The following is a 23920-nucleotide window of genomic DNA, read 5'->3' on the forward strand; positions in this document are numbered from 1 at the left end:
AGATTTCTTTGAGTAGTGTAGGTTACAATAAATGCCCGGTTTCCTACCTTTCTCTTTTCTATTAGTTAGTAAATATTTTAATTATAATCGATGGTGAAAGGAATAAATTTCCTGCGAATATTGCACACGATTGTACGGGTCGACAGTTAGATACTAATGCCAAAACTTGCACAAAATGTATCGTTGTACTGCCAAGCCAGCTGAAATTGGAGCCAGTAATGATTCGTTGCCTGCCTTATTTGCGTCTAAGGTTAATCTTGAACGCAATATCAATGCCAATACCAATGAGCTTGGAAAATACTGTACCGCAAACTGGGGTGACTATGATCACTTTTTTAAATATATTTTAAATATTTTAAGAATATACTGAATACAAAATTGTTTGATATTTTTGAAATGAGTACGGGCATGCATTGAGCAAGATCCAGTTACTACTTCAACAGTTTAGTGATAATTCTGCTGTTTTTAGAATTTGAGATGTTTTTTCACATTCAACGTGAACAGTTTCTGTTGACGAATGTCCAAAATTCATACACAATTTTTAGAATATATATATGAACGGATGTCCACGGAGAGAAGAGTGGTCCCAAATCACCAAAACCTAGTCCACGTTGAATATCAGTTATCCAATAGTCCAAAGCTGCATGTTACGTGACGTCTTGGGTTGTCATTAAGAAGAAACATGTAGTACGCTGTTGGAATTATTAAGACTCAACATTGCCTTTGAGGAGAAATTTACCAAAACAATAGAAAAACGCTGTGATAATATTTTTTTGTCTTGAAAACTAATCTGAGAACAAAATTAAAGAACTTCACTTATCGCAGCTTGTTGTTTCGTCCCGACTTGAACCGATTGCGATTGTTTTTAGGCAATAAAAATAGCTCGCAATCCAGTTCATTTTCAAATAATATTATAGAGTGAAAAACATTTTTTTTAAATAGCAAGAAATGCATGAATAACATTATTGTACACATATATAGACACAATCGGTGAAGATTACGACAAATCCCAAGCTATACGAGTACTTTTTTAACACAAATTCAAAAAATGGGGAGAGTGTTCAAAGTCACCCCGCTGATCAAAGTCACCTTAGTTAACAGTATCAAAAAATCTTTTATATTAACCACACTGTTGACAATTACTTCTTATTTTGTTTTAAGAAAGCTATTATCATTTTAAAACATTATTTACGCACGTAATTTTTTTAAAATTGTAAGACAGGTCAAGAAAATGTTTAAAGGTAAGGGCAGGATTCGAAAAAAGACTGTGCTACGACGCTATACTGACGACTCTTTTCCCTTTTTACCCTAACAGCCTCATGAATAATATACAGCTGAGAAGCTCACACAAGGCAACGAAACTGTCTTGTGTTGCACACGAGAGCTCATTCTTGCGCATGTATTTTGTTCGTTCGGACATGACATCCTAGTTTGTTCATTTTGAGGATGCCCTATTGGCTTGGCTTGCGCTGTTGAAAGCCTGCTGATCGGCTGCTGCTGTCATCGACTCGCACTCCTTCTTTTCTCCTTTTTCTTAGGTCGGTGCTATAGTAAATTTGAAGCAAACTGTTTCATATGTGTTTCTATTGTTGATGTTCTTCGCCACGTGAGAAAAAACATGTTTCGTGCTATTACGCTTTTATTTTAGCATCGGCCTTATTTTCGAGAATCATAATCACTTGAAATCCCGCTCGGATTCGTACCAAAGAATGTCGGGGATCATAGGCTGTCCTAAGCGACAACTTGGAAGAACCAACAGACATAAAGAGCTGAAAAATAACAGCCCGTTTGGCATTGCATGTGTGTGCTGTCGTCAGTGGCTGTCGGGTTATGTACCGAACGTACGGGGAGCAGGGAGAGCTGTGCAATACAATGAGAGCCGAATTTGTTTAAAATTTGCTGTAACTGTCTTACAGTCATACTCAGAAGCTTGGGTGAGGGGCAGTTCACATTCCACGTGGACAGAAAAATCGTCATTTTTAAAATGAAATGAAAGAATGAAAGCATACAAAAGAAACGCTGAGAAATATCTCTAAAATTAAAAAAAAAAGTCGAAAAAAAAGAATTTTCAATATGACTTCAAGCGACTAGAACACGTTGAAAGGAAAAATTAAAATTCCAAAATCGCACCAAAGATAAGAAGAACCGAAAACGAAAAGTTTTTTTTTGTCCATATTTATTCCAAAAATAGGAACAAAACAGTTTAAAAAACAGTTTAAACCGACAATGAAAATGACCCTAAATTTGGTTGAACTAATAATACAAGAGGAAAAGGCCAAAAAGAAAATGATTCAAATTTAGCTTTATTTTTACTGAAATTCAACAATAAAAACCATATACTGCAATTTCAGCAATCTAAAAGTGTACTGAAAAAACAGCCTCCTTTTGCAAAAACTCCTTCTGCTTTACTAACATCCAGTAATCTTTTTCAATTGCTAAACATTCGCACAGGAGGAGGTGAAAAAGGCGATTAGTGAGCTGAAAAACGGCAAGGCCGCTGGGAAGGACGGTATCCCGGCCGAACTTCTAAAAGCGGGAAGCGAGCGGCTGTACTATGCGGTCCAACAGATAATACTAAGAATCTGGGAGGACGAACTTAATGCCGAACGACTGGTTGGAAGGCCTCATATGCTCTATCTATAAGAAGGGCCATCGATTGGATTGTGGCAACTGTCTAGGGATAACGTTGCTCAACTCCGCATATAAAGTGCTCTCCCGTATCCTGTTCTTCAGATTGAGACCGTTAACGGAATCCTTTGTTGGCGAATACCAAGCTGGTTTTCGACAAAATCGTGCGTGCGGATAGCTGGCGAGACATCAGCCGCTTTCGTAACGTTGGATGGACTGAAGCAGGGGGATGCGCTCTCCAACCTACTGTTTAACATCGCTCTTGAGGGTGCAGTACGAAGAGCAAACGTCGAAAGAAACGGTACGATCATCACGAAATCTCACATGCTTCTTGGTTTTGCGGACGACGTCGATATCATCGGTATCAACCGTAAGGCCGTGGAGGAGGCTTTCGTACCTTTTAATAGAGAAGCAGCGAGATTGGGACTTATCATTAACTCTGCCAAAACGAAGTACATGGTAGCTGGCAGAGAGCATGGGAGTCCCCGTGGTGTTGGTGCTGAGGTGGAGATAGATGGGGAATGATTTGAAGTGGTTGACGAACTCGTTTATCTTGGTACGCTTGTGACATGTGACAACGATATGAGCCGTGAAGTGAAACGACGAGTTGCAGCTGCGAACAGGGCTTTCTACGGACTGCGTAACCAGCTAAGGTCCCGTAGTTTGCAAACTCGCACAAAACTAGCGCTGTATAGGACGCTGATACTCCCGGTGGCCCTTTACGGACATGAAGCATGGACGCTGAAGGAGGCTGATCGACGAGTGCTCGGAGTTTTTGAGCGTAAAGTTCTGCGATCGATACTTGGCGGTGAACTGGAAGACGGAGTGTGGCGCAGACGCATGAATCACGAGTTGTACCAGGTATACAAACATACTGATATAGTGAAGATAATACAGCGGGGCAGGTTTCAGTGGGCTGGACATGTAGCGAGGATGCCTGACGAGAGAGCTGCCAAAACTATCTTCAGTAGAGAACCAGGAAGAGGCCGTCGACTTCGTGGTAGGCCTCGCACGCGGTGGATGTGCGCGGTGGAAGAAGATGCACGATCTGCTGGTGTACGGGGAGACTGGAGAACGGCTGCCCAAGACAGAAGAAGCTGGACATCTCTAATTCGATCGGCCCTGGACCCGTGAACGGTCCGTTAGCCAAAAAAAGTAAAGTAAGTAAAGTAAGTAAACATTCGGTATCTGTCATCGACTGCTTCGTACTGCGGCTGTCAAAATGAAGAAAAAAATGGTTTGCTGTCAATTTGTTTAATGCGCGTAGATTTGACGGGAAGAAATTTATTTGAAAAATGGGTCCGGACCTCGAAGAAGTGTTTCAGAACCTAAAAGTCGACTGTTGCGACGTAAAGAATCTGCTTGGTGAGTAAAATAGTTAATTATTTCCGTATTTTCAATTCGCTGTACGGTAGAGGGCATTGGCATATGTTCCTCGGGCTTCGGCGGCACATTTTACAATAAAAATGTTCATATTTGTACAATAAGGGTAGGATGAAATAAATTTAAAAAAAAATCAATTTTAAACGTGTTTCCAAATCCATGTAAAGAGTTCCCACTCAACTGATATTTCAGTAATCTGCAGGACCTTTGCTGAATTCTATCAGCAAAGTACTGTCAAAATATGCGGCGTCCGACATTGCTGAATGGTCGGCAACGCATTGAATTATACTAAAAATTCAGTAAAAGTCTGTCAAACATGGATGACATTTCATATTGCTGAAAATTTAGTAAAGTCCGGTCAAACAGAATGACATTTCACATTGCTGAAACGTTCAGTAATTTTTCATTGCTGAATGGATTACTGAAGTTTAAGCGTAGCAAAACTCAGTGAGTTTACCAAGAGGCTCTTGTGGCTGTCAAACTCTATACATTTTCCATCTACCACTCATTCATTCTGGTACCCACTGGTACCCTAAAACTAGTGCAATAGAGTAAAGGTCTCAAATTGTCGGTAAACTTATTCTCGAATGAATATCATTTTAGATGGAAAAAACAAGAACTCAAAATTTGTTTTGAGTACAATGTGCACTTTGAATGAATAAGATAGGTTTTGTTAGCATTTGAAATGAAATATTGACGCCGTAATGAATTGAATGATTGGTAGGCAAAATGTTGACGTTTATAGTCCCCTGGAGTTTACTGAACTGAAAAAAAGTTTAGTGTGCTGAAAACCAATAATCGATTCAATGATTCACGAAAATACAGCAAAACTATTTGCTGAACACAAAACAGTTAATGAATGTTTCCTGGAAATCAGCGAGCAAATCAATGTGTCAAATTTTTCACGACAAGCTGTCATTAATAAAATCCGCCAAACTGCTACGAAGCTCATACAGGATCAAAGATAAGTTACTGATAGCCGGTACGGGACCATAGCTAAATTACTGTTGAGCTAGATTAAACGTAAAAGTAAATATGATAAATGCACATGTATTTATAGTTCAACCACAGACTAACAGACGTAACACTGGATCCTAGTTCCATCGCCACAAAAAACGTTCATTTCAAATTTTCAATCGAATAACAGTCATCGCGCGAAAACGTCGTCTGGGGCGCTGTCATGCAATCTCGTACATATTTTGTAGTTCCCCATTTGACACATGCAGTAACGCTGGCGCTGATGTCGATATACATGACGCAGCGCGAACACGACAGCAGATGGTGCTAGTGTTACTAACGTAAAGTACTGGAATCCTCCAAACGATGATTTTATTGAAAATTTGTTCGAAGTGTTGTCTGTTAGTCTGTGGTTCAACAGTAATTTGGTTATGATGCTGTGGCTGTGGGTGGGTAAAAGGTGACGGATCAGGGAAACATGGTTTTTTTACTCTAACTGGTTAACCAGTAGAATATACTTTGCTTAGCTGAATGTGCAGCAAAATTTTATTGCTGATTTTTCAGTAATTGAATTCAAGTTTGCTGAAAAATGAAAAGTTCTTGAATAAAACGTACCGAACGTTGATTTTTGAACATTGTTTCTCGACTTCTACGTCATCACTGTTAACAAAAAAGAAGCCCTTTAAACCCGAGACTCAAACCATCTTCGTACCTTTTTATATTCCATTGTTACGGCTCGGCAAAATCCAGCAAAATTTTGCTGGTTTCCAGTAAAATCAAATGAGTGTGTAATGTGTACTAAGAATTCAGCAATTCGTGTTGCTATACTGACATTTAGCAATCCCTCCTTCGGTTGCTGAATATTCGGCACATGTCGTCGACTGATGCGCATCGCGGCTGTCAAAATAAAACAAGGTATTTATCCTCAATTTGTTTGATTAGTGCACGTAAAAAGTTGTGATGTTGGAAAAAATTTATTGCAGATATGGCTCGGAGCTCGAAAAAGAGTTGCAGGGCGTGAAAGCCGACCGTTGAGACGTGATGGAAATATTTGGAAAATTTGAGTGGAAAAATTAATTATTGTGGTTTGGTTTCTATCAGTTTAGTGGAGGGCCATCGGATAGAATTCGACATAAGGGCGGAAGTCAAATAAATAAGAAAGAAAAAAGTCAACTTCCTACCCGTATGAAGAATTCCCGGGCGGACATTTGCTGAATTCTATCAAGAAAGTACAGTCAAAATATTCGATAGCCGACATTGCTGAACGTTCGGTCACAGACTAACAGTCATAACACGTCGAACAATTTTTTTTAATAAAATCATCGTTTGGAGGATTCCAGTACTTTACGTTAGTAACACTAGCACCATCTGCTGTCGTGTTCGCGCTGCGTCATGTATTTCGACATCAGCGCCAGCGTTACTGCATGTGTCAAATGGGGAACTACAAAATATGTACGAGATTGCATGACAGCGCCCCAGACGACGTTTTCGCGCGATGACTGTTATTCGATTGAAAATTTGAAATGAACGTTTTTTGCAGCGATGGAGCTAGGTTCCAGTGTTACGTCTGTTAGTCTGTGGTTCGGTAATGCTTTAAGCAATGCTAGGAATTCAGTAAAAGTTCGTCACGTTAATGACATTTCACATTACTGAAAGTTCAGCAAGGTACCGTCAAACAGAATGACGTTTCACATTGCTCAAGCTCAAACCATAGACAAACAGACGTGCCACTCAATGACGATTCCATCGTCCAAGAAAAGAACATCGATCCTGATCGAGTATAAATAAACAAGTTCCGTATCGGAATGTAGCACCAAGGCTTTGCTTTATATTTTTTCTAGAGCCGCAATTTTATTTCCTTCAACTTTGCTGGAGACACAATTTTAATCAGATAAGTCGTTTTTCTGATATAGAAATTTTTATCTATCAGTTACCATTTTGAAGCAGCAGTCGCGAATCGACATGAAGAACTGGTATCATAAAATGACCTCTTTATCAAAAAATGGAAATGGCATGCCAAAAAAATATTGTTCAGCCCATTTTCTGTGGTGTCGGTATACGCAAAGAAAGACTCCGTTTTTACGAATATTAGATAGTAGACAGACTTGGATGGTGGTTCATAAGTGTAACGGTTCAAACAAAGACGATGATTTTTCAGGATTTTTTTCGAAGAAGTACGTCTGTTTTTCTGCGCTGAAACGTTCAGTAATATTTTATTGCTAGAATGACTTCCAGTGTCGCAAATTTTGGGAGAGTTTACTGAATTTCAACAAAAAAAAGTTTGATGCGAACAACTAGCAATACTATCGAGATTTCAAATATTTTGTGTCATAATTTCAGTTAGGTTAAACCTAGATTTATGAAAAAATATGGCAGCTGCTATTTTCTCAACCGAGTACTCTATGTGTAAATTCTTAGTATGTGCATTCTATTAATAGAATTCTAGATAAACATTTCAAAAGGTCCTATCTGCTTTCATCGTTTTTCCGGAGCGTCTTTTCATTTTGGTAATGGTTCAGTCACAGACTAACAGACGTAACACTGGAACCTAACTCCATCGCCACAAAAACCGTTCATTTCAAATTTTCAATCGAATAACAGTCATCGCGTGAAAACGTCGTCTGGGGCGCTGTCATGCAATTTCATACATATTTTGTAGTTCCCCATTTGACACCAGCAGTAACGCTGGCGCTGGTGTCGATATACATGACGCAGCGCGAACACGACAGCAGATGGTGCTAGTGTTACTAACGTAAAGTACTGGAATCCTCCAAACGATGATTTTATTGAGAATTTGTTCGACGTGTTATGTCTGTTAGTCTGTGATTGGAGCAAAAAAATCGGATCATGAAAAAGGCCTAACGGCACTTTAGGTGCGTATTTTCAACATTTTCTCCGTATTTTCAATTTCCAATTATTTAAAAAAGACTTTTAGGTTTTTTCCGAATTTTGTTCAGGCAATTAGAGAACTCGAGCACCGGGGATCTTATTCTTTGCGTTTTTTTTGCCAATTACTACTTTGACCATGATCTTGCTCGCGGTGTTTGAGTCAAAGATCATTTGCAAAAATTATTGGTAATAATTTAAACTCTAACTCTAATTTGGAAATTATATTCGAGTGGGTCCTAAAGCTATACCAGTTTTTATATATCATTAGAAAAAGCCGCTCTTTCTGAGCAAAACGCGATTTTCAAAAAATGTTTATCGTTTTCCTTCGATTTTTAAATGAAGAATAAAAAAATGCTCGAAAGGTCTTAGATGACGTTTCGCCCTTGTACGGTATATGAGAGAACTGTCATTGAAGGCTCTTCGAGCACTTTTTTATTCTTCATTTAAAACCCGAAGAAAAACGATAAACATTTTTTAAGAAGCACGTTTTGCTCAGAAAATTGCACTCTATCAGGTGAATTAGAAAGCCGTTTAAAACATTAGGACCCAATTAGTAAACATTTATGTAGAAGAAAAGAAACGTAATATTTATAAGAAAGAAAAACTCTATATTTACATTATAAGTTGTTTATTATTTTGCTGCTCTATATGTTTGACTGTAACCTCACGAATGTTTGTATTCACTTTGAACAGCCCACGCTACTTTAAATTTGAAACTTTAGATATTTGCATGCATGTCTACTTATAACCGATTTCCGAATTTGTATATACCTTAAATCCATCAGCAAGTATTTTCTGTCCCAAACAGTAAATTAACTGCAATTGATGTCTGCTACCAGAAAGCGTTACATTACGTTAGCTGGCGTTTGTTTAGTAAAAACGCGGCCTGCGTTACTGTTCAGATGATGCACAACACCGATGGCGCTACTGTTGCATAACTGTCGGGCGTATCTTCTACTCAGTGAGCAGCGTGGCCACTTCTGTTCGACACTTTTTTTATTTTTACATATACAGTAAGGTCGGTTTTTACGCGGGTTGCTTTCCTCCATTACTCAAAAACGGTACAAGATATCGACCTCATTTCAATCACGTTTTCCGTTTTAGGCCACAAGTAATCATATATCAGTTTTCAGAAAAATTCACAATTTTTGGTGTAAATACTCAAAATTTAAAATATTGAATTTTGGTCTCATATTCTCATATCATATCTCATATCATATTCAAACGAGGTTTTAACGTTTTAGGACGGTTTTCTTTGTTATATTTGCAACTCAAAAAAGTCGTTTTTTATGCGGGCCCATACAAATTTGGAACGCATCCCCCGCGTAAAAAACGACCTTAGTGTATAACTTATATGTCACTTAACTTTTTAGTGCCCAAGTTATTTTTCAGACGGACCTCGGTAAAATCACTATGGATCTTTATTAACATTTTTTGAGTATTTTTTGAAGCTTTTTATAGGTTCAACTGAAGCGTGTCTAAAGGCGGCACTGGGCACTAGAGGTTTAATGGCGTAGCAAACCTACAGGTACTAGGCGACCCTAGCAAGCGATTAAAAAGAACTTGCTAATAGAGTCGAAAGGCACTCGCTTCCACTAGGTTACCACTCTAAAAATAGTAAACTAGTTCGATGACTGTGACCGATATCGTTTGTTTACAAACAATCAATTACCACGAGGTTTGTTCAAGCGTATCCACTTGAAAAGAGAAAGAATATTGTCGAATTTATCAGAAACAAGTTCCAGTGCTGTGGCTTGGCTACTGCTTGCTGATAACAGCTGGATACTGTTTGAATGGCATTTATAACTTTAAAGCTTAATAGAATTGAGTTTGGCGGGTCAACTAATCTAATCTGTGGTTATTATTCCACGGACTCACGAGACCAGTCCGTTCTTTTTTACTTCGTCACCCGTGTTAACTGGTAAACAACGTGTCTCCCAAGCGGCACGTGTCTTCTACCTTGAGGTAGGTCTGCCAGCATTATTACAGCGCAGCATAGTGTGATAGACAAAGCACCAGTTCCAATTGTGGGTACCTCGTGGCCTTGGCATTGGCATTGGTGGCTCCAGTACTGGACGGACGGTACGAAATGACATTATCTACCAGTTCGATTTTTGCCTGCGTGCAGATGTTGAGTTTGGTGGGTGCAACTTCGATTCGACATTCGAAGCCTTGGATTGAACAACAGCCGACAGCACCCCTGGTGCTGAATAAGGTGTAAATTTGGGGAGCATGTTACTTAGAAGGTCTACGTGTGAACGTATGTTTGGTTTTCTTGTTTTGATTCAACCAATCGACGTGAGCACGGGGAAGGCTGCTGTGCAACGTGCAAAGGTAGGGTGGAACGATCGATTGTGTTCTATAGAATAAAATAAAATTAAAACGCGTGTTCTGTTAAAAGTGGTCTAGCAGTGGGTAAACTTTAAAGTTGGAAATATACGCGTAGAAGAGATTTTTGATCAAATGTAGCCCTCTATCAGCCTCTAAAATATTGCCAACAAGGAACCTCAATTCTTTTCAATGATTTCCAGTCCATTCTTCTTTAAGAATTCAATTACTGCATTCCAACTGAGGATATAGTTTTTTCAAATCTCAAATTGGTTATTGTTCGGTGCGCGACTCGCAACTAAAATTCTTCCTGAAATCATTCCTGGCGTGAATGATTGAGGATATTATACTAATGTAAACTGTCTACGCCATCGCGATACTTATTATATTCTCGAGTACAAACTGCGGTAATTAACGAATTGATCACGAATCACTAAATTGCAGCTGGTAGCAGCAGCGGACGTGGATGAGTCCTCTATGTGTTCATTATTGGACAAATTAAAAGTCTCACGTTGTTGCGCACAAGCCAAACAGTCAGCGATAATGACCCACTGCAGGAGGTTTGATTCAAGCAATAAAGATTTTCTTATTGCTGGACAAAAAATTAGTACTATCAATATCTATACATTTTAAACACTGATTCGATTGGTTGTGGATAATCCTATGTAAACCTGTTTTTATCAATGCAAAAATCTAACTATGGAAAGTTATCAGCAGCTGTCGCTTCCGCGGCGTGCGTACGTGACACACCAAATGCTGTCCAGCGAAAGCCACCGCCTAGAAGCACCGAGCACAACAACACAGCCAAACAAAACAACGACCGCCTGTTTTAGTATCGACAGATGGTTTGAAAACATTTCTTTCATAATCGAATCACTGCATCGTTGGCTCGGTCAGCTGTTGGAACTGCATCTGTATTGAACGCTCGCGCGTAAACGACAGCGTTCGGTCCATTGTTTTCGAATGCCTGTGGTGCTCCCACTGGCAAGGCGACGACCGACGCTGCCGTGCGATCGCCCATCGTTTCCCAAATGCGTCCTATCGCTCAGCCCAGAGCACCGTCGTAGATGAGTGGAAAATAGGCCGCGAAATGGATTACGATGAACTGCCACACCAGTCAGCCAGGCTAGTCCGGGGGTGCTGCAGTAGAACCTGCGACCGACGCCGTCCAGTCACGCTGTAGACCTGCGCTGGAAAACACGTTCGTCGCCTGTCGTAGACCGGAGATTTGGTTCGACTGCTATCAGTTGCCGGTTCTGTGTGCATTGTACGTTTCGTATGAGTTTAATTTCGTCCGAAAAAAAAATACTGGTTTTCGTTCTTTCTCTGCATAGTGCGACAGTGATAAAGTGTGCCATAAAACTTGGCTCTACGGTAGAAGTAAAAAAAACAATACAATATAAGGGTTAAACGTGGAAAGTTGAACGTTGACGGGTGTGCAAAGAATTCGTCCGCTATTAGCAACACGTGCGTCTGGTGCTTGCTGGCTGCCGTTGACGGACGACGGGGAGAAACCTATTAAGGCCAAGGAGCCGAACAATTATCAGACAGAATGGTGAGTACCGAAACTAATTTTTATTCCGACCGAGCCGAGTTGCAGAATACCAGGGAAACCATTAGCGGTTCATTGATTACTAGAGGCGAGAGAGCAATGAATGAGATCGCTGCCATTCAAGTGTTGTGACCTTAGAACTATGGGCATTATCGAACAAAAAAAAAAGGTGTATCGTTCGATTAGAACCGACGTAAAAAGCCATTAATTTTATATTATTTTATAGTTGAAAGAGAGATAAAAGGATTTACGTTAATTCCTTGCTACTACTTAATTTTGTATAAAGTAGTACTATATGGCTTGACCTTCTACTGCTACAGATGCTCAAATACAGACACTTGTAAAGTGTTTTATCTGACGGGCACAAGACAGTAACAAATCTGCCACCAACTAGTCAAGCTGATCTGTAGAGCATAAGACAATTAATTAGTGTTGAGAACATACAATATATTAGTAACGATGTTCACTGGTAAACTTAATGGGAAAACCTCCTAGTGATGGTTAGAAAAAAAAAGCGGTCAATCTTGTTTTCAAAGAGTCCGTCTCGTTGTTCGTAAACTGTGGAAGAAACCAAGGTAACTCTACTGTGGGGGGTATTTTTGAGAATTGAACTAACAATATAGATAGAGCTTTTAAGTTTTTGATTGCCAGTGACGATATTTCAGCAGAAAACATTGTGAATTTATTATATATCACATAAAGAAAACCCTCCTTAAATTAAACATTTGTTCCACAAAATCAACGACAGAACAAATGTACAAAAATTAAACTTTAATCTGGTTTTGTTACTGAATTGCGAAATGTATGTGAAGCGTCACAAAACGATGGTAATATTTGGGCTTAGCAAAACAAAACAAAATAATAATAAAATAAATATAATAATAAACTTTACTTGCATGCGAAGTTTACATAACAAGATAAGCGGCATATTTCTATCAGTACTCACCAGTTAAAATTGTTCGCAATCGCAATTACCGATTGTAGAAACTTTAGTACAAATAAAAGATTAGATAAAATAAGTTATTCAAATCCCTCTAAATAAAATTTTGTAATGCTAATAACTGTGGTTTATAATTCTTTTGAATTTATGCCGTACAGCGAAAGAAAGCTGACGACAATTTTTGAGAATTTATATAAATAAAAACACTGCACAAAGCCAGAATTGAAAATTGTTCAACGCTTCGTACACAGAAGCCGCGATATTTAAAATTTAATCGCACAAAATGAGTAATTTCTTAACGAAAAAACACAATATAAAACCAGTTGAGCTGCTGGTTTATAAATTTTTATTTCACCTTTAACTACAACCAAAAAACATCGTCTAGCAGTTGAATCACCAACTTCTCTTTTTCTGTCAACTAGATTTTTTACAATTTTTTAAGAAATGTTTAGTTGAGTGGAAAAAAAATATCATTTATTTCCCTAGGAGTAGAAAATGAACTCATAAAGCTTCAAAATGAAACTTGTTGGCTTGTTTTAACCTCTGATTGGTCGAAATCTGCCATCAAAAAAGGCTCTCCATTTTTCGATGGTACAATAGTTACCATCGAAAAATCACAGTTTTCTGCATTTCTAATTTTACAATAAATTACTGCTAGAATGAAGGAAATCTGTTGTAAATTGACTGAGTTATGAGTATTTTAAATGGGACAATTTTCATGACGTGAGCATCGGGATCTGGATTATATAAGTCCAAGACCAATCACTCCCTCTATCCCCAGCACAACCGACACCTAAGTACACAAACGATCCTTATGAACAATTTTGCGACAAGTATTTTCTCTGTTGACTATGTCCTCGGAACTTCGCCTCCACTGACTGATATAAAAGGAAGCAAACAGGAATTTAGTGCTGGAGCATCCGTCTTCCTGATGGCTGTAATGGAATATTAAGTAGCTACAGAAGTGCTGAAAATTACATAAAATGCTACCGAGATAACAAGAAAACAAGAATAATTTCACGTCATATGCAAATGGAAATCCGCAATGTCGAAAAAGTAAACAAACTTGCCGGGTGACACACCAATGGCACTTCTTAGCGCCCTAAAATCTGTCAATTAAAATAGCTAACATTTTTCTGTCATGACATATTGTTGTATCCTTGGTGCTCGGTGTAAATTTTTCGATCGCGGCTAGTAAGGCGTCGTACACGAATTACGTAACGCTTAAAATCTAGATTTCAGACCCCCTCTCTTCCTATGTAACGATAAAAAACGTTCGATATGACTCCCCCCCACCTTAAATTACGTAATGCTGATCAACCTGACCCCCCTCCAAATTTTCAATTTCGAGCCAACATATCTCTGTCTCTGTTAAATCTCTGCAAAAATTTTCATTTTGAACTTTTGATGTCAGACGATGCCAAATACGCTAAGGCTTTATTCAACAAAGGCTTGTTTCAAAATTCACAAAAAAAAACTGAGTTACCGTGCTGGATCGAAATCCGTACACCTAAGCACATGATAATCTTCGACGGTCAATATAAAATCAAGCAATCACATATTGCTTCAAACTGACATGTTTACTTATAGGTCTACTTATATTTTATCACTATTTTCAAACAAAATGATAAAAATCACTCTGAAACTCGAAAAAGTCATCTTTAAATAGAGCATGTTTTGAATCGAAATCCGTACACAGTTTCTTGTCTGAATCAAAACCCGTACACTTTTGAATCAAAATCCGCACACACGCGATATAGACTGAATCAAAATCCATACAGCAATTATTCGAAATCCGTATAGATATAAAAGTACATAAATGAACATCTTTTATCTTTAAATTCACGAATAAATATATATTGGGGATCAATTGGTTCCGAATATTTCACACGGTTTTCTAATTTTTTATATCAGCTGAAATAGTGCAATTTTCGTCGCGTTTCGTTGCGGCTCCCTTTATTGTAGTAACCGGAACGCCGGAATCTCTCGAAGCTTCCCGGTACGACTTTCCTTTGCGCACCTTAGTCACAGCTTCTTCGAAATTGTTTGCCGTGTATTTCTACTTGTTTTCTTTCATTATATGCTGAAAACAAGAAGAAAGTTTAATAATATATGCATGATACACAAGCTGTACGGATTTCGATTCAAGCAATTAACAAGGATTAAAATCCGTACGGCACAGTTTTTGTTGAATAAACACAGTTTACACTATTTACCAAACAATATACAGGTCGAAAATGACAAAGACTTACCTTTTCCATCAATTTCAAAAAGATTCACAGAGTAAAACACTTATATTCCACATGAAAAACGTTTTCACCTGGAGAACGTTTCCTTAGTAAATTCTTCAACGATACAACGAAATGACAACTGAAACCGATTCACGATTGATTTTTTATTTTTAATATTTTTATTTCATGGCCTACTGGCGTATAGTTTAATTTAACAGAAGGCCAACAGCTCAACGGACATGTACATGTAACTATCATATGAATTTTCATTTTTATAATGCTTAAAACTGAAGAAAAACATCGAGGTGTACGGATTTCGATCCAGCACAGTATAAGCTGATGTGTCTTTGGAATTCAAATCAAAAGCATGCTCCGAAGATAGTAAAAAAGAGATTTTAAATTGCTCATAGGTTTCATGGATGTGATAAAGGTAATTTTAAACGTTTATTTTTCAAACCCGTTTCTCTTGGAACCAAGGTTGCATATTCAATTTTTGGGTACTTTTTCACAGCGTGCCGATAGCTCGCTCCACAAGTACAATTTTGAGAAACAACGTAAGAACAAACTTGTAGTTTCTAGGTAGTACTACAAGTTTGTCGAATAGTGCAAGGCTCTAACTCTTGAACCTGAAGTGAGAGAGCGCATATTCAGCCAATATTCGCGGTGAATATTATAATATTCACCGCGAATATTGGTTGAACACCCCAATATGGGCTCTCTTATTTTAGGCATAAGGGATAAAGGACTACCTTCTTCGACAAACTTGTAGCATTACTTAAGGACTGCAAGTTTGTCATACATCATGATTCAAAATTATACTTGTAGAGCGAATTATCGGCACCAATTGAATGGAATTGACACCCAAAAATTGAATATGCAACCTTGCTTGGAACTATGAGTTTCATGTCAGTGCCGCACGAAACCTACAATGAGGAAGGAATGTTAGAATGTAGTCTTTGCTTTGTTCGAGACCTTGTGTACATCTCCATCCCTACAAAGACCACGACAGGGAGTTTTTGTTAGTGGGATGTGTTTTTGATCACTTCACTTGATAAGTTGATAAGTCTTGACCAGGCATGCCAATGATTCATTTTATTTTTTTACTGCCTGCTAAGGGTTTTCTTCCCTGTTGCTGTTTGTTCGTGTTACCTATTGTGCAGGCAGTCCTAGAATCACATTAGGAACGTATTGGTAACAGAGCATCACAGAAGGAAACGAAAAATGTACTCCGTGTTTCGATTCGGCATTATTTGGAGGATGTCTTCGGGGTTGCGGGTAACTAGACGGAAACGGTAGAGTCGCAATTTATTTTATCTATCGAGTGTCTTTTTTTGCCAAGATCAACACTGTCATAGAGGGACGCTTTTGGATGTCATCAAAAAAGTGTCATCGCTCAGTACATTTTTTCCCCCTGGTCTTGACCATGATTTAATTGGATTAATGTAACATTATAGATAAGATTATGTATATATAATGTGTAAAATAAATTTGGGTTGACGCTGAAATCTCGGTCCATAGTTGAAATTTTCAAATTTTCAACGCATTAGACGCAAAAAATAATAGAAGGAAATACGAAAAGTATATGAAAAATTGTCCGATATGACATATCAATAGTTGTTGCTGTGCTTCTTTCTGCGGCTGAAAACATGAATTGAAATAAGTTATTACAACAGCATTGCAGCGCTTGCACAGACGTGTTGCTCTTTTCTACAACTATTCACCGCATAAAGCCATCCAAATAGATCATTCACACATTTACGCATCTACCACAACCACGAAGTGAAAAAATCGGAGCACCGAGGTACGATGTTTCACAGGTCGAGCGAAACAGAAACGACCCTTCACGGCCATAGATCAATTTTAGAGACGTTGCAGAACTCTATTTATGAATGAAATTTTAACAGAAAACATGAAACTGCTGTCATAACGCACGTAAAAGCAACATCAACATCAGCAAATACCGTGTATCCTACGCTATCAGTTCGTAAAATTGTGAAATGTCACCTATCTTCATAAGCATAAGAATGTATGATGAAGATGAGAAAAAAACAGCAGGATTGCAATATAATCCAATTTCCACTTTCAGTGTGGCGTAAGACAGAGCTCGAATATCAACAAACGAAATAGAAACAATATTTTGTACTTCTTAATGCATCCTTTGAAACTGTCGCATATTCGAGCACCTTTACAGCTTACAGCAACCTCTTACACCAAATTCACTAGTTTTTGCAAAAAAAAAACTAATGACAAAACACTTGAGATGTAAACTTTTACTAAGCAGACAGTTCACAGGTGGTGACGATAGCCGTGCTGCCAGAACCACCTTTTTTTGCGCTATGCATCCGCTGCGTATTTAAATGTGTATTTCAATTTGCTCTCCTATCCTTTAATGTTGCTGTAAGATGTATTTCTGCGTCAAAAAACTCATATTCCTAACTAAATCAATCTGCTAATCCAAGGAATAGATTTTACTTAGTCCACTTTGAAATTGCCATGAAGTAAGTAGTGATGTCCGATTTTTTCAACTAATCGATTAATTGTTAGTCGATTATTTTGTTCGTGTCCGCTAATCGAACTCGATTAGCTGACGCAAGATATTCGATTAATCGAGATAATCGATTACCTGATTGCGTGACCCCTACGTTCAAAAATAAAATGTTAGTGCTGACCAACAGTCAGTTACCAATAAACTTGATCTCTAGATTTTACTAACAAATCTGTCAGAAAGCTATAGAAATATTCCGTGGCCTACCTCTTGATTTTAATGTACGAAGTTGGTTTATCAAACAAGCCTATGATCGAATCTCTACTGCAAATTCTGTGTAAAATAGTGTTACACCTGAACTTTGTTTTTTTTTGCAGCAAAAAATATTGTACAATTTTACAACATATTAATACTTTCTTTAAGAGACTTTTTGGCTATACGGTTTGAAATCACATTATTTTATACATTTATTAATTCAATTAGCTTAATTCTTTATGAATCCTCGAGAAAGTATTTTTCCGATTCAATTAGTTCTTCAGTTTTGCAATTGTGCATTCGTTTGCAAGTGATTTTGCTGTACAAAAAACTTTACACTAGATTTAAGTGATCGAATCCTATATCCTAAACATTAGGCAAACGAATCAATAAATAGGAACCACTATATAAATTTACTTATTAACGTTTGGAACGCGAGAAAAGAAACATTTATTTCAAAAATGCTAAACATCCGAATGACAATGAATGGCTCTAGACACCCTGTGACGTGAGTAGGTGCCGTCAATGGAACCATGCATCCTCTCCTATCGACTGTTAGATTAGGAACATTTCTAGGTGAGGTCTTGGGAGCCGATATCGCAGCTTTGTAATAGTTTGACCGGCTATGCTGAATAGACTTCTGAAGGAACGGATGTTCCTAGAACTGGCATGTATTTCATCGATATTTTATAAAGCGTTGGAATCTGTCCTTGAATTCGGTTCCATACTGGGTCAGAATTTCTTGGTGCCAAATCGCCATGCAAATACTGCCGTAACCCCCCGGGTAATCCAACCATATGGTTGATGTTTTTGTATCTTGATGCTTCTCTAGCAAGAGTACCGTGGGCAACCCACAGGTCAGTACTTGGTTCGATGTTGACTGGTTCAGGTTGCTGCTCACTGCCTAGTGATTTTTTGCATCATATTAACTAAAATTATATTCAATGTGACATATGATCATACAAAGAAAAGCAACATTTTTCGTCATACCCACCAATCCAAGAAGTCGTTTTAGATGTGTTCAGTGTTCAGCTCTCAAAAATCTGCCAGAGATAATTGGCATATTTTGTTAGCCTGACTTGCTTCCTGTTGTTGTACATCTGAGTGATGACAAAAGCAAAAATATTTCATTTCTTCATTTTCGCATGCAAAAACAAACAATTTATCAGCAACACCGTCAACGCGAATTCGTTCGGTTCTTGCATGCGAAAAAGAGGGAAGGAAATATTTTAGCTCTGGCCAGGGTTGATATTTGTTGACACTCTTGAGTGAAAGTGAAAAAAAGCATCCATAAACGTTATTTTTTTTTCAATCCTTTCAGAGTTCTCCTTTCCCGCTTTTTGCATGAAAGTGAACTGTCAAAACACCTCCTTATATTTCATGCGATGAAAGCAAGACAACAAAATCAGTTTATCAGTTAACGAAGATTGTCAAGGCATCGGTCAGTGTCAGTGAAAAAGTGTTTCGGTGAGGTTCGTTTTGGTTGAGTGGACTGTTTGTTTTTCTTTTTCACTTGGAAGTGAAGATCATTTGGTTGGATTTGTCGTCAAATTTTATTCCGTAACCGTGAACAATGCGCGCGATCTATTTCATCTGAGTATAACAGCACGTTACTAGGACGAAAATCTAGTGTATCTGAAAGAGTGCTGCGATCATTGGAAGTGAAAATTGAAAATGATTGGCTGTAATTTTCGAAGAATTTTGCTGGTGAAAATGACTTTTATCAACACTGGCTCTGGCACTCACACAAATTTTAACAATCGCTCATGTGAGTTCGCGTAAATGCGAACAGCCCTTAAAATCTTTTTTAACTTCGTAATCGCGACGCCAAGAGTTTTGTTTGTGAACACGCAAAAAAGAAGTTTAGTTTTCGTTCGTGCGCGCATTTTTATAATCTTCAATGAAATATTAACGTCGCAGCACTAAATCGAATCATGACTTTTGTTGCGCGCGACTTTTCGCTGCGACTTTAAATATCCTTACGTGGGAAGTAGTGCGCTGTATAGCACATCAGATAACTACAATTTTCAACTAAATGGATAGTATAAAATAAGTGAGAACAGAGGTTTAGAAATCTCTTGTGTTTTCGTCACCGCTGGCACAACCAATTTTCCCATTTTTGGACAAAGTTGAACTATAATCGAACAATAATCGGGGTCAACTATTCAATTATTCAATAATCGAAAAGTCGGTTAATCGATTGAAAATTAATCGAGTATTTTTGCAAATAATCGATTAACTCGATTAATCGAGAAGTAATCGGACATCACTAGAAGTAAGAACCTCAAAAACTTACTTAAAAGCTCTTAAGTTGATATAGGCTAATCGCTCCTATATTCATCTCAACACCTATATTCATCTCATCACTCCTTTTTGTCCGCTTTGTCATCAAATTTTACCACGTTTTTTTAAGTAGCACTTTCAACCACGAAACAAAATGAGGGATTAATATAGGTGTTGAGACAAATACAGGAGCGATTACCTTAATACACCAACTACACTCAAAAATTCGTTTATTTCAATTCTCTGCCTCAAAAAAGCAGGTTCATCGCATTGCTCAACACAGCTAAAACAGGGTTCGCCCAATCGCCAACCAAAGTTTTTTTTTATTTATTTATTCGTTTTTTTAACATCAGAACAATATCGGTCCCCATGAATGTTGGGTGAGGAAAACCTCACTTGAAGTGGTCCTCAAATGTGCGTAAAAACCTCATTATCTTTTAATCTAAAACATACTCTATAATACTAGAACATAACAATACATATAATGATTACAGCAAATTATTGGAAACTAATCTACGGCGATACATTACTGCAGCTTCGTCGAAGTTAAACATTTCACGAAAATCATTGAATTGGCGAATCATAGACGAGATGGGGGAGTTTGCGGCGTACTCTGTTGGCTGGAAATCTACTTGCAGCATAGCTCTGGGTCGTAACGTTCTTGATGGCGCATAGAATCCGATTTCTGCTAAAAGGTCCGGAGCAGCGAATTCTGCAGTTATCAGCTTACTCACAAATACAGCTTGTGATACTCGGTGGCGTTGATCTAGTGTTTTTATGCCCAAAAGGGATACAAATAACATATTTTGATACAAATTTGTATTTTTCCATATGCTTCTGACATCATTAATTAATCTGAACGAGATACCATAACAAACCCTGAAATGAAGTTGTTCTGAACCAAATCTACAAATATTTCGTCTCTATCAAACCATGTTTTTAGTAACAATGGTTGTTATCAACCTGTTCTATATGCTATCATATTTTGTTAGAAAACTGATACGTTACTAACAAAGTTTGATATGGGTTTGATACTAGTAGAATAATTTTTTGTTATAATTTCTGTTATTTTAACACCTAACGGGATCAAATTGAAAACACAGCCTGATAGGTTTTACGCATAACAAACTAACAGCATCTGTTTCATTTTTGTTTTATCCTTCTGATCGGGTACTTAGGTTACCAATGCTGTACGAAATCAACGTCAACCTAGTAAACTTATCACGACGGCAGGCAGCTGCATTCTTTTACGAAAACCATTAACAGTAGAGTGCCAGTATATCAGAGTGGTGAGACTGTCAAAATTGTAATATAACTTATCTGTCAGTTTCATTCCAATCGAGAAAACTACCTACTAAACTTGTGTGGAGGAAAGAGAGAATATATTTAGTGTTACAGGCTCTTTGCCAAAATTACATTACAAATAAATTGATGACATGTCGTCACTCTATGATACAGGCACTCTAATGACCAATATGATGAATTAGCGGGGCATTGTGCGAAGAATGTTTGAGCAGCGTTCCATCGTGCAGGTCATCAATTGGCAAAACCATCGCTTGAAACAGATCTAGCAGCCAAACCGGCCGAAGAAAGTGTTTCATCTTTTAATTTCGTCCGAAAAGATCTCTCGCTGCCATCGTGGTGTAGATTTATCTCCAGCTTTGTCCGAAAATACAGGAAAATATACTGTCTTTATTTATGACTTTTGAAGAAGCCGCTGTTTTGGCTGAAGCTAAGCATTGCATTCATTTTTTGTGCTAAAAACTCACTTATTTTCAAACGTAATAAATATCAGGTATAGTGCCGTTTACCAGTATCAACTGAAAAATAAAAACCTGAAATGAAATATTCAAGTATACACGTCAAGAAGAGCAAAAGAAATACTTTTTACTGACCTTGCGAAAAATAAGGGTGAACTTTAATCTCTAATATGTTTTTTTGCCGTGTTGAAAAGATAACGGCTCAGACAATGCTTAGATCTTTCGTCGGAAGCTCCAGTAATTTGCTACTTCTAGAACAGTTCGATGTGGTGGACGCTTCGATTACCTACCAATGGAAGTGCTCATTCGGACTCCACCTTAAAAAAATCCCATACTTTCAGCTGAGTGAAGAAGCGGATGAACCGCAGAAGAGTTCTGCTCCTATGAAGTGATAAGACGATCCAAGTCTTGCAAGTTCATCGGGTTTTTCGTTTCCGTCGATTCCACAGTGACCAGAAAACCAATATAAATTTACTTCATTATTATAACTTAATCTTTGAAGTGATTGAAAACACTCCCAAACATGTAAATGCCACAGACTTCAGTGCATTCAAAGATTCTTAACTGTCAAACATGATGCAAGTGTTTGGGTGTCAGCATTTTCTGCGTAGACATACAAAATTTTAGAATTGCTTGAGTTTTAGCTTGGAAGACACTTGGCTACCAGACCATTGGGATTGAAAGGCCTACTGCTGGGCCAGTTACCCCTGCTTTTATACTTACACTTACCTTTAAATAAATGCAAAAGGTTATTTTTCTGTATCTGCTTTTTCAACTCCATACTCCATACGTAAGAAATACGACCTCTATTAAAAGCCACTCATGAAGAGACCTACTTAAAGCTTGTTCTCATTTAGTAAAGAGAGGATCACTTGATTTACTTACGTATGACACGGGCACCTTTCTTCGGCTCAGACTAAAAATACCAACATATTGGGTGAATAACAAACACGCACGTTATATAATATCGTTTTTTGTGACTTACAAATCATGAACGTGTATGCAATAATCTATCAGAATACAATCTTTTGTAGTTAGGATTACTTTCCTCCCGACCGGAGTGGCCGCAAACGCCAGCGGCGATTGAGGGCACTTTTTCGCGTTCAATCCTCTTCTCGGATTCTCGGAAACCAACTTTGAATCTATCTGATCGGCGCGGAACTTGAAACTTCACCCGACGGACGCAGCATGACACGAGTGCCACAGAAACTATGCAGCATAATCGCTTCGGACCATCTGTTTTGCTGTGGGTCCACACACAGTCGATTAACCGGTATGCTGGTCCATGGGTGGAAATTTCCACCCGTCCGCTCTGGTTGGCCAGCAGCAATGCGAACAGAGTTTGCGAACATAACGCAAGGGGCTCTTTGTCGCCGGACAGCCAAGTAGAGTTATCCTCGCTTGAGGTCAATTGCCTCGCGCACTAAGCTCGTTATGCATCTCGCGTGAGGTACGACTTGGAACCAGTTTTCTGTTTACCACCTTCTGGAGGGTTTAACCGTGCGCTTCTCTCACCCGACTAGGCGTAATCGGAGAAGTTAATTACTGCGATTTTGGTGCTGATTGCACGTTCTATGCTAAAACCGCACTCGATTGATAAGCACTTCCTGTCAATGGTCAACTAAAAAAGTTACGCGAAAGACTTCAATAACAGGAGCATCAGTTCAGAGCAATTTGTTTATTTTTTTTTTTCGAAACGTTAGATGGGAGTGTGTTAAGTTTCAGCAACTGGTATTTTTCATCTCTGTTAACTCTCACGGACACTAGGTACTGGGTCCCTAGGAACACAAAGTACAACGCTATCCCCTAAAGTTCAATTGGCATGTTTATCAGTATCACGCGTACGACGAACCGGTTGGGTGCTGACTAGATTATGAGCATCGCGTTCCGCGGGCATGAATTGCCTCCAAGCGGACAGAGTGCATAAATATCGCAGAAAGCAGTGCTGCTGACTGGCGCCGCCGGTAGGAAGCCGATCGGAAATGGTTTATGTGCATCAAGCAGCTGATTAGAGAAAAATGTCACTGAAGAGAGGGAATTCCAATGTTTTTCTTTCTTTTCAAAAGAAGTGAGAAATTAATATGGTACTTTTCACATAATGTTAGCAATAAACTTATTACAATAGAAAAAATAGCACTTCGACTGTTTATAGTGATGGTAAACTGAATAATGTTGTTTACGATTTTTTACACACTTTGAAGAATCTCATGACAGCTAGATTTATGACAG

General features: G+C 38.3%; 1 protein-coding gene across 1 annotated transcript in view; it reads left to right on the forward strand.

Annotated features, from left to right (window-relative positions):
• The first annotated feature begins 11241 nt into the window (after positions 1–11241).
• The window catches only part of LOC129717947 (sodium-coupled monocarboxylate transporter 1), a 69201-nt gene continuing 56522 nt past the window's right edge, over positions 11242–23920 (forward strand). Inside the window, exon 1 of the mRNA XM_055668249.1 lies at positions 11242–11740. Within this exon, the coding sequence (XP_055524224.1) occupies positions 11738–11740 (3 nt within the window). The 5' untranslated portion in view covers positions 11242–11737. The remainder of the gene's footprint in view (positions 11741–23920) is intronic.

Source organism: Wyeomyia smithii, chromosome 1 (genome assembly GCF_029784165.1).
Source record: "Wyeomyia smithii strain HCP4-BCI-WySm-NY-G18 chromosome 1, ASM2978416v1, whole genome shotgun sequence".
Classification (NCBI taxonomy): domain Eukaryota; kingdom Metazoa; phylum Arthropoda; class Insecta; order Diptera; family Culicidae; genus Wyeomyia; species Wyeomyia smithii.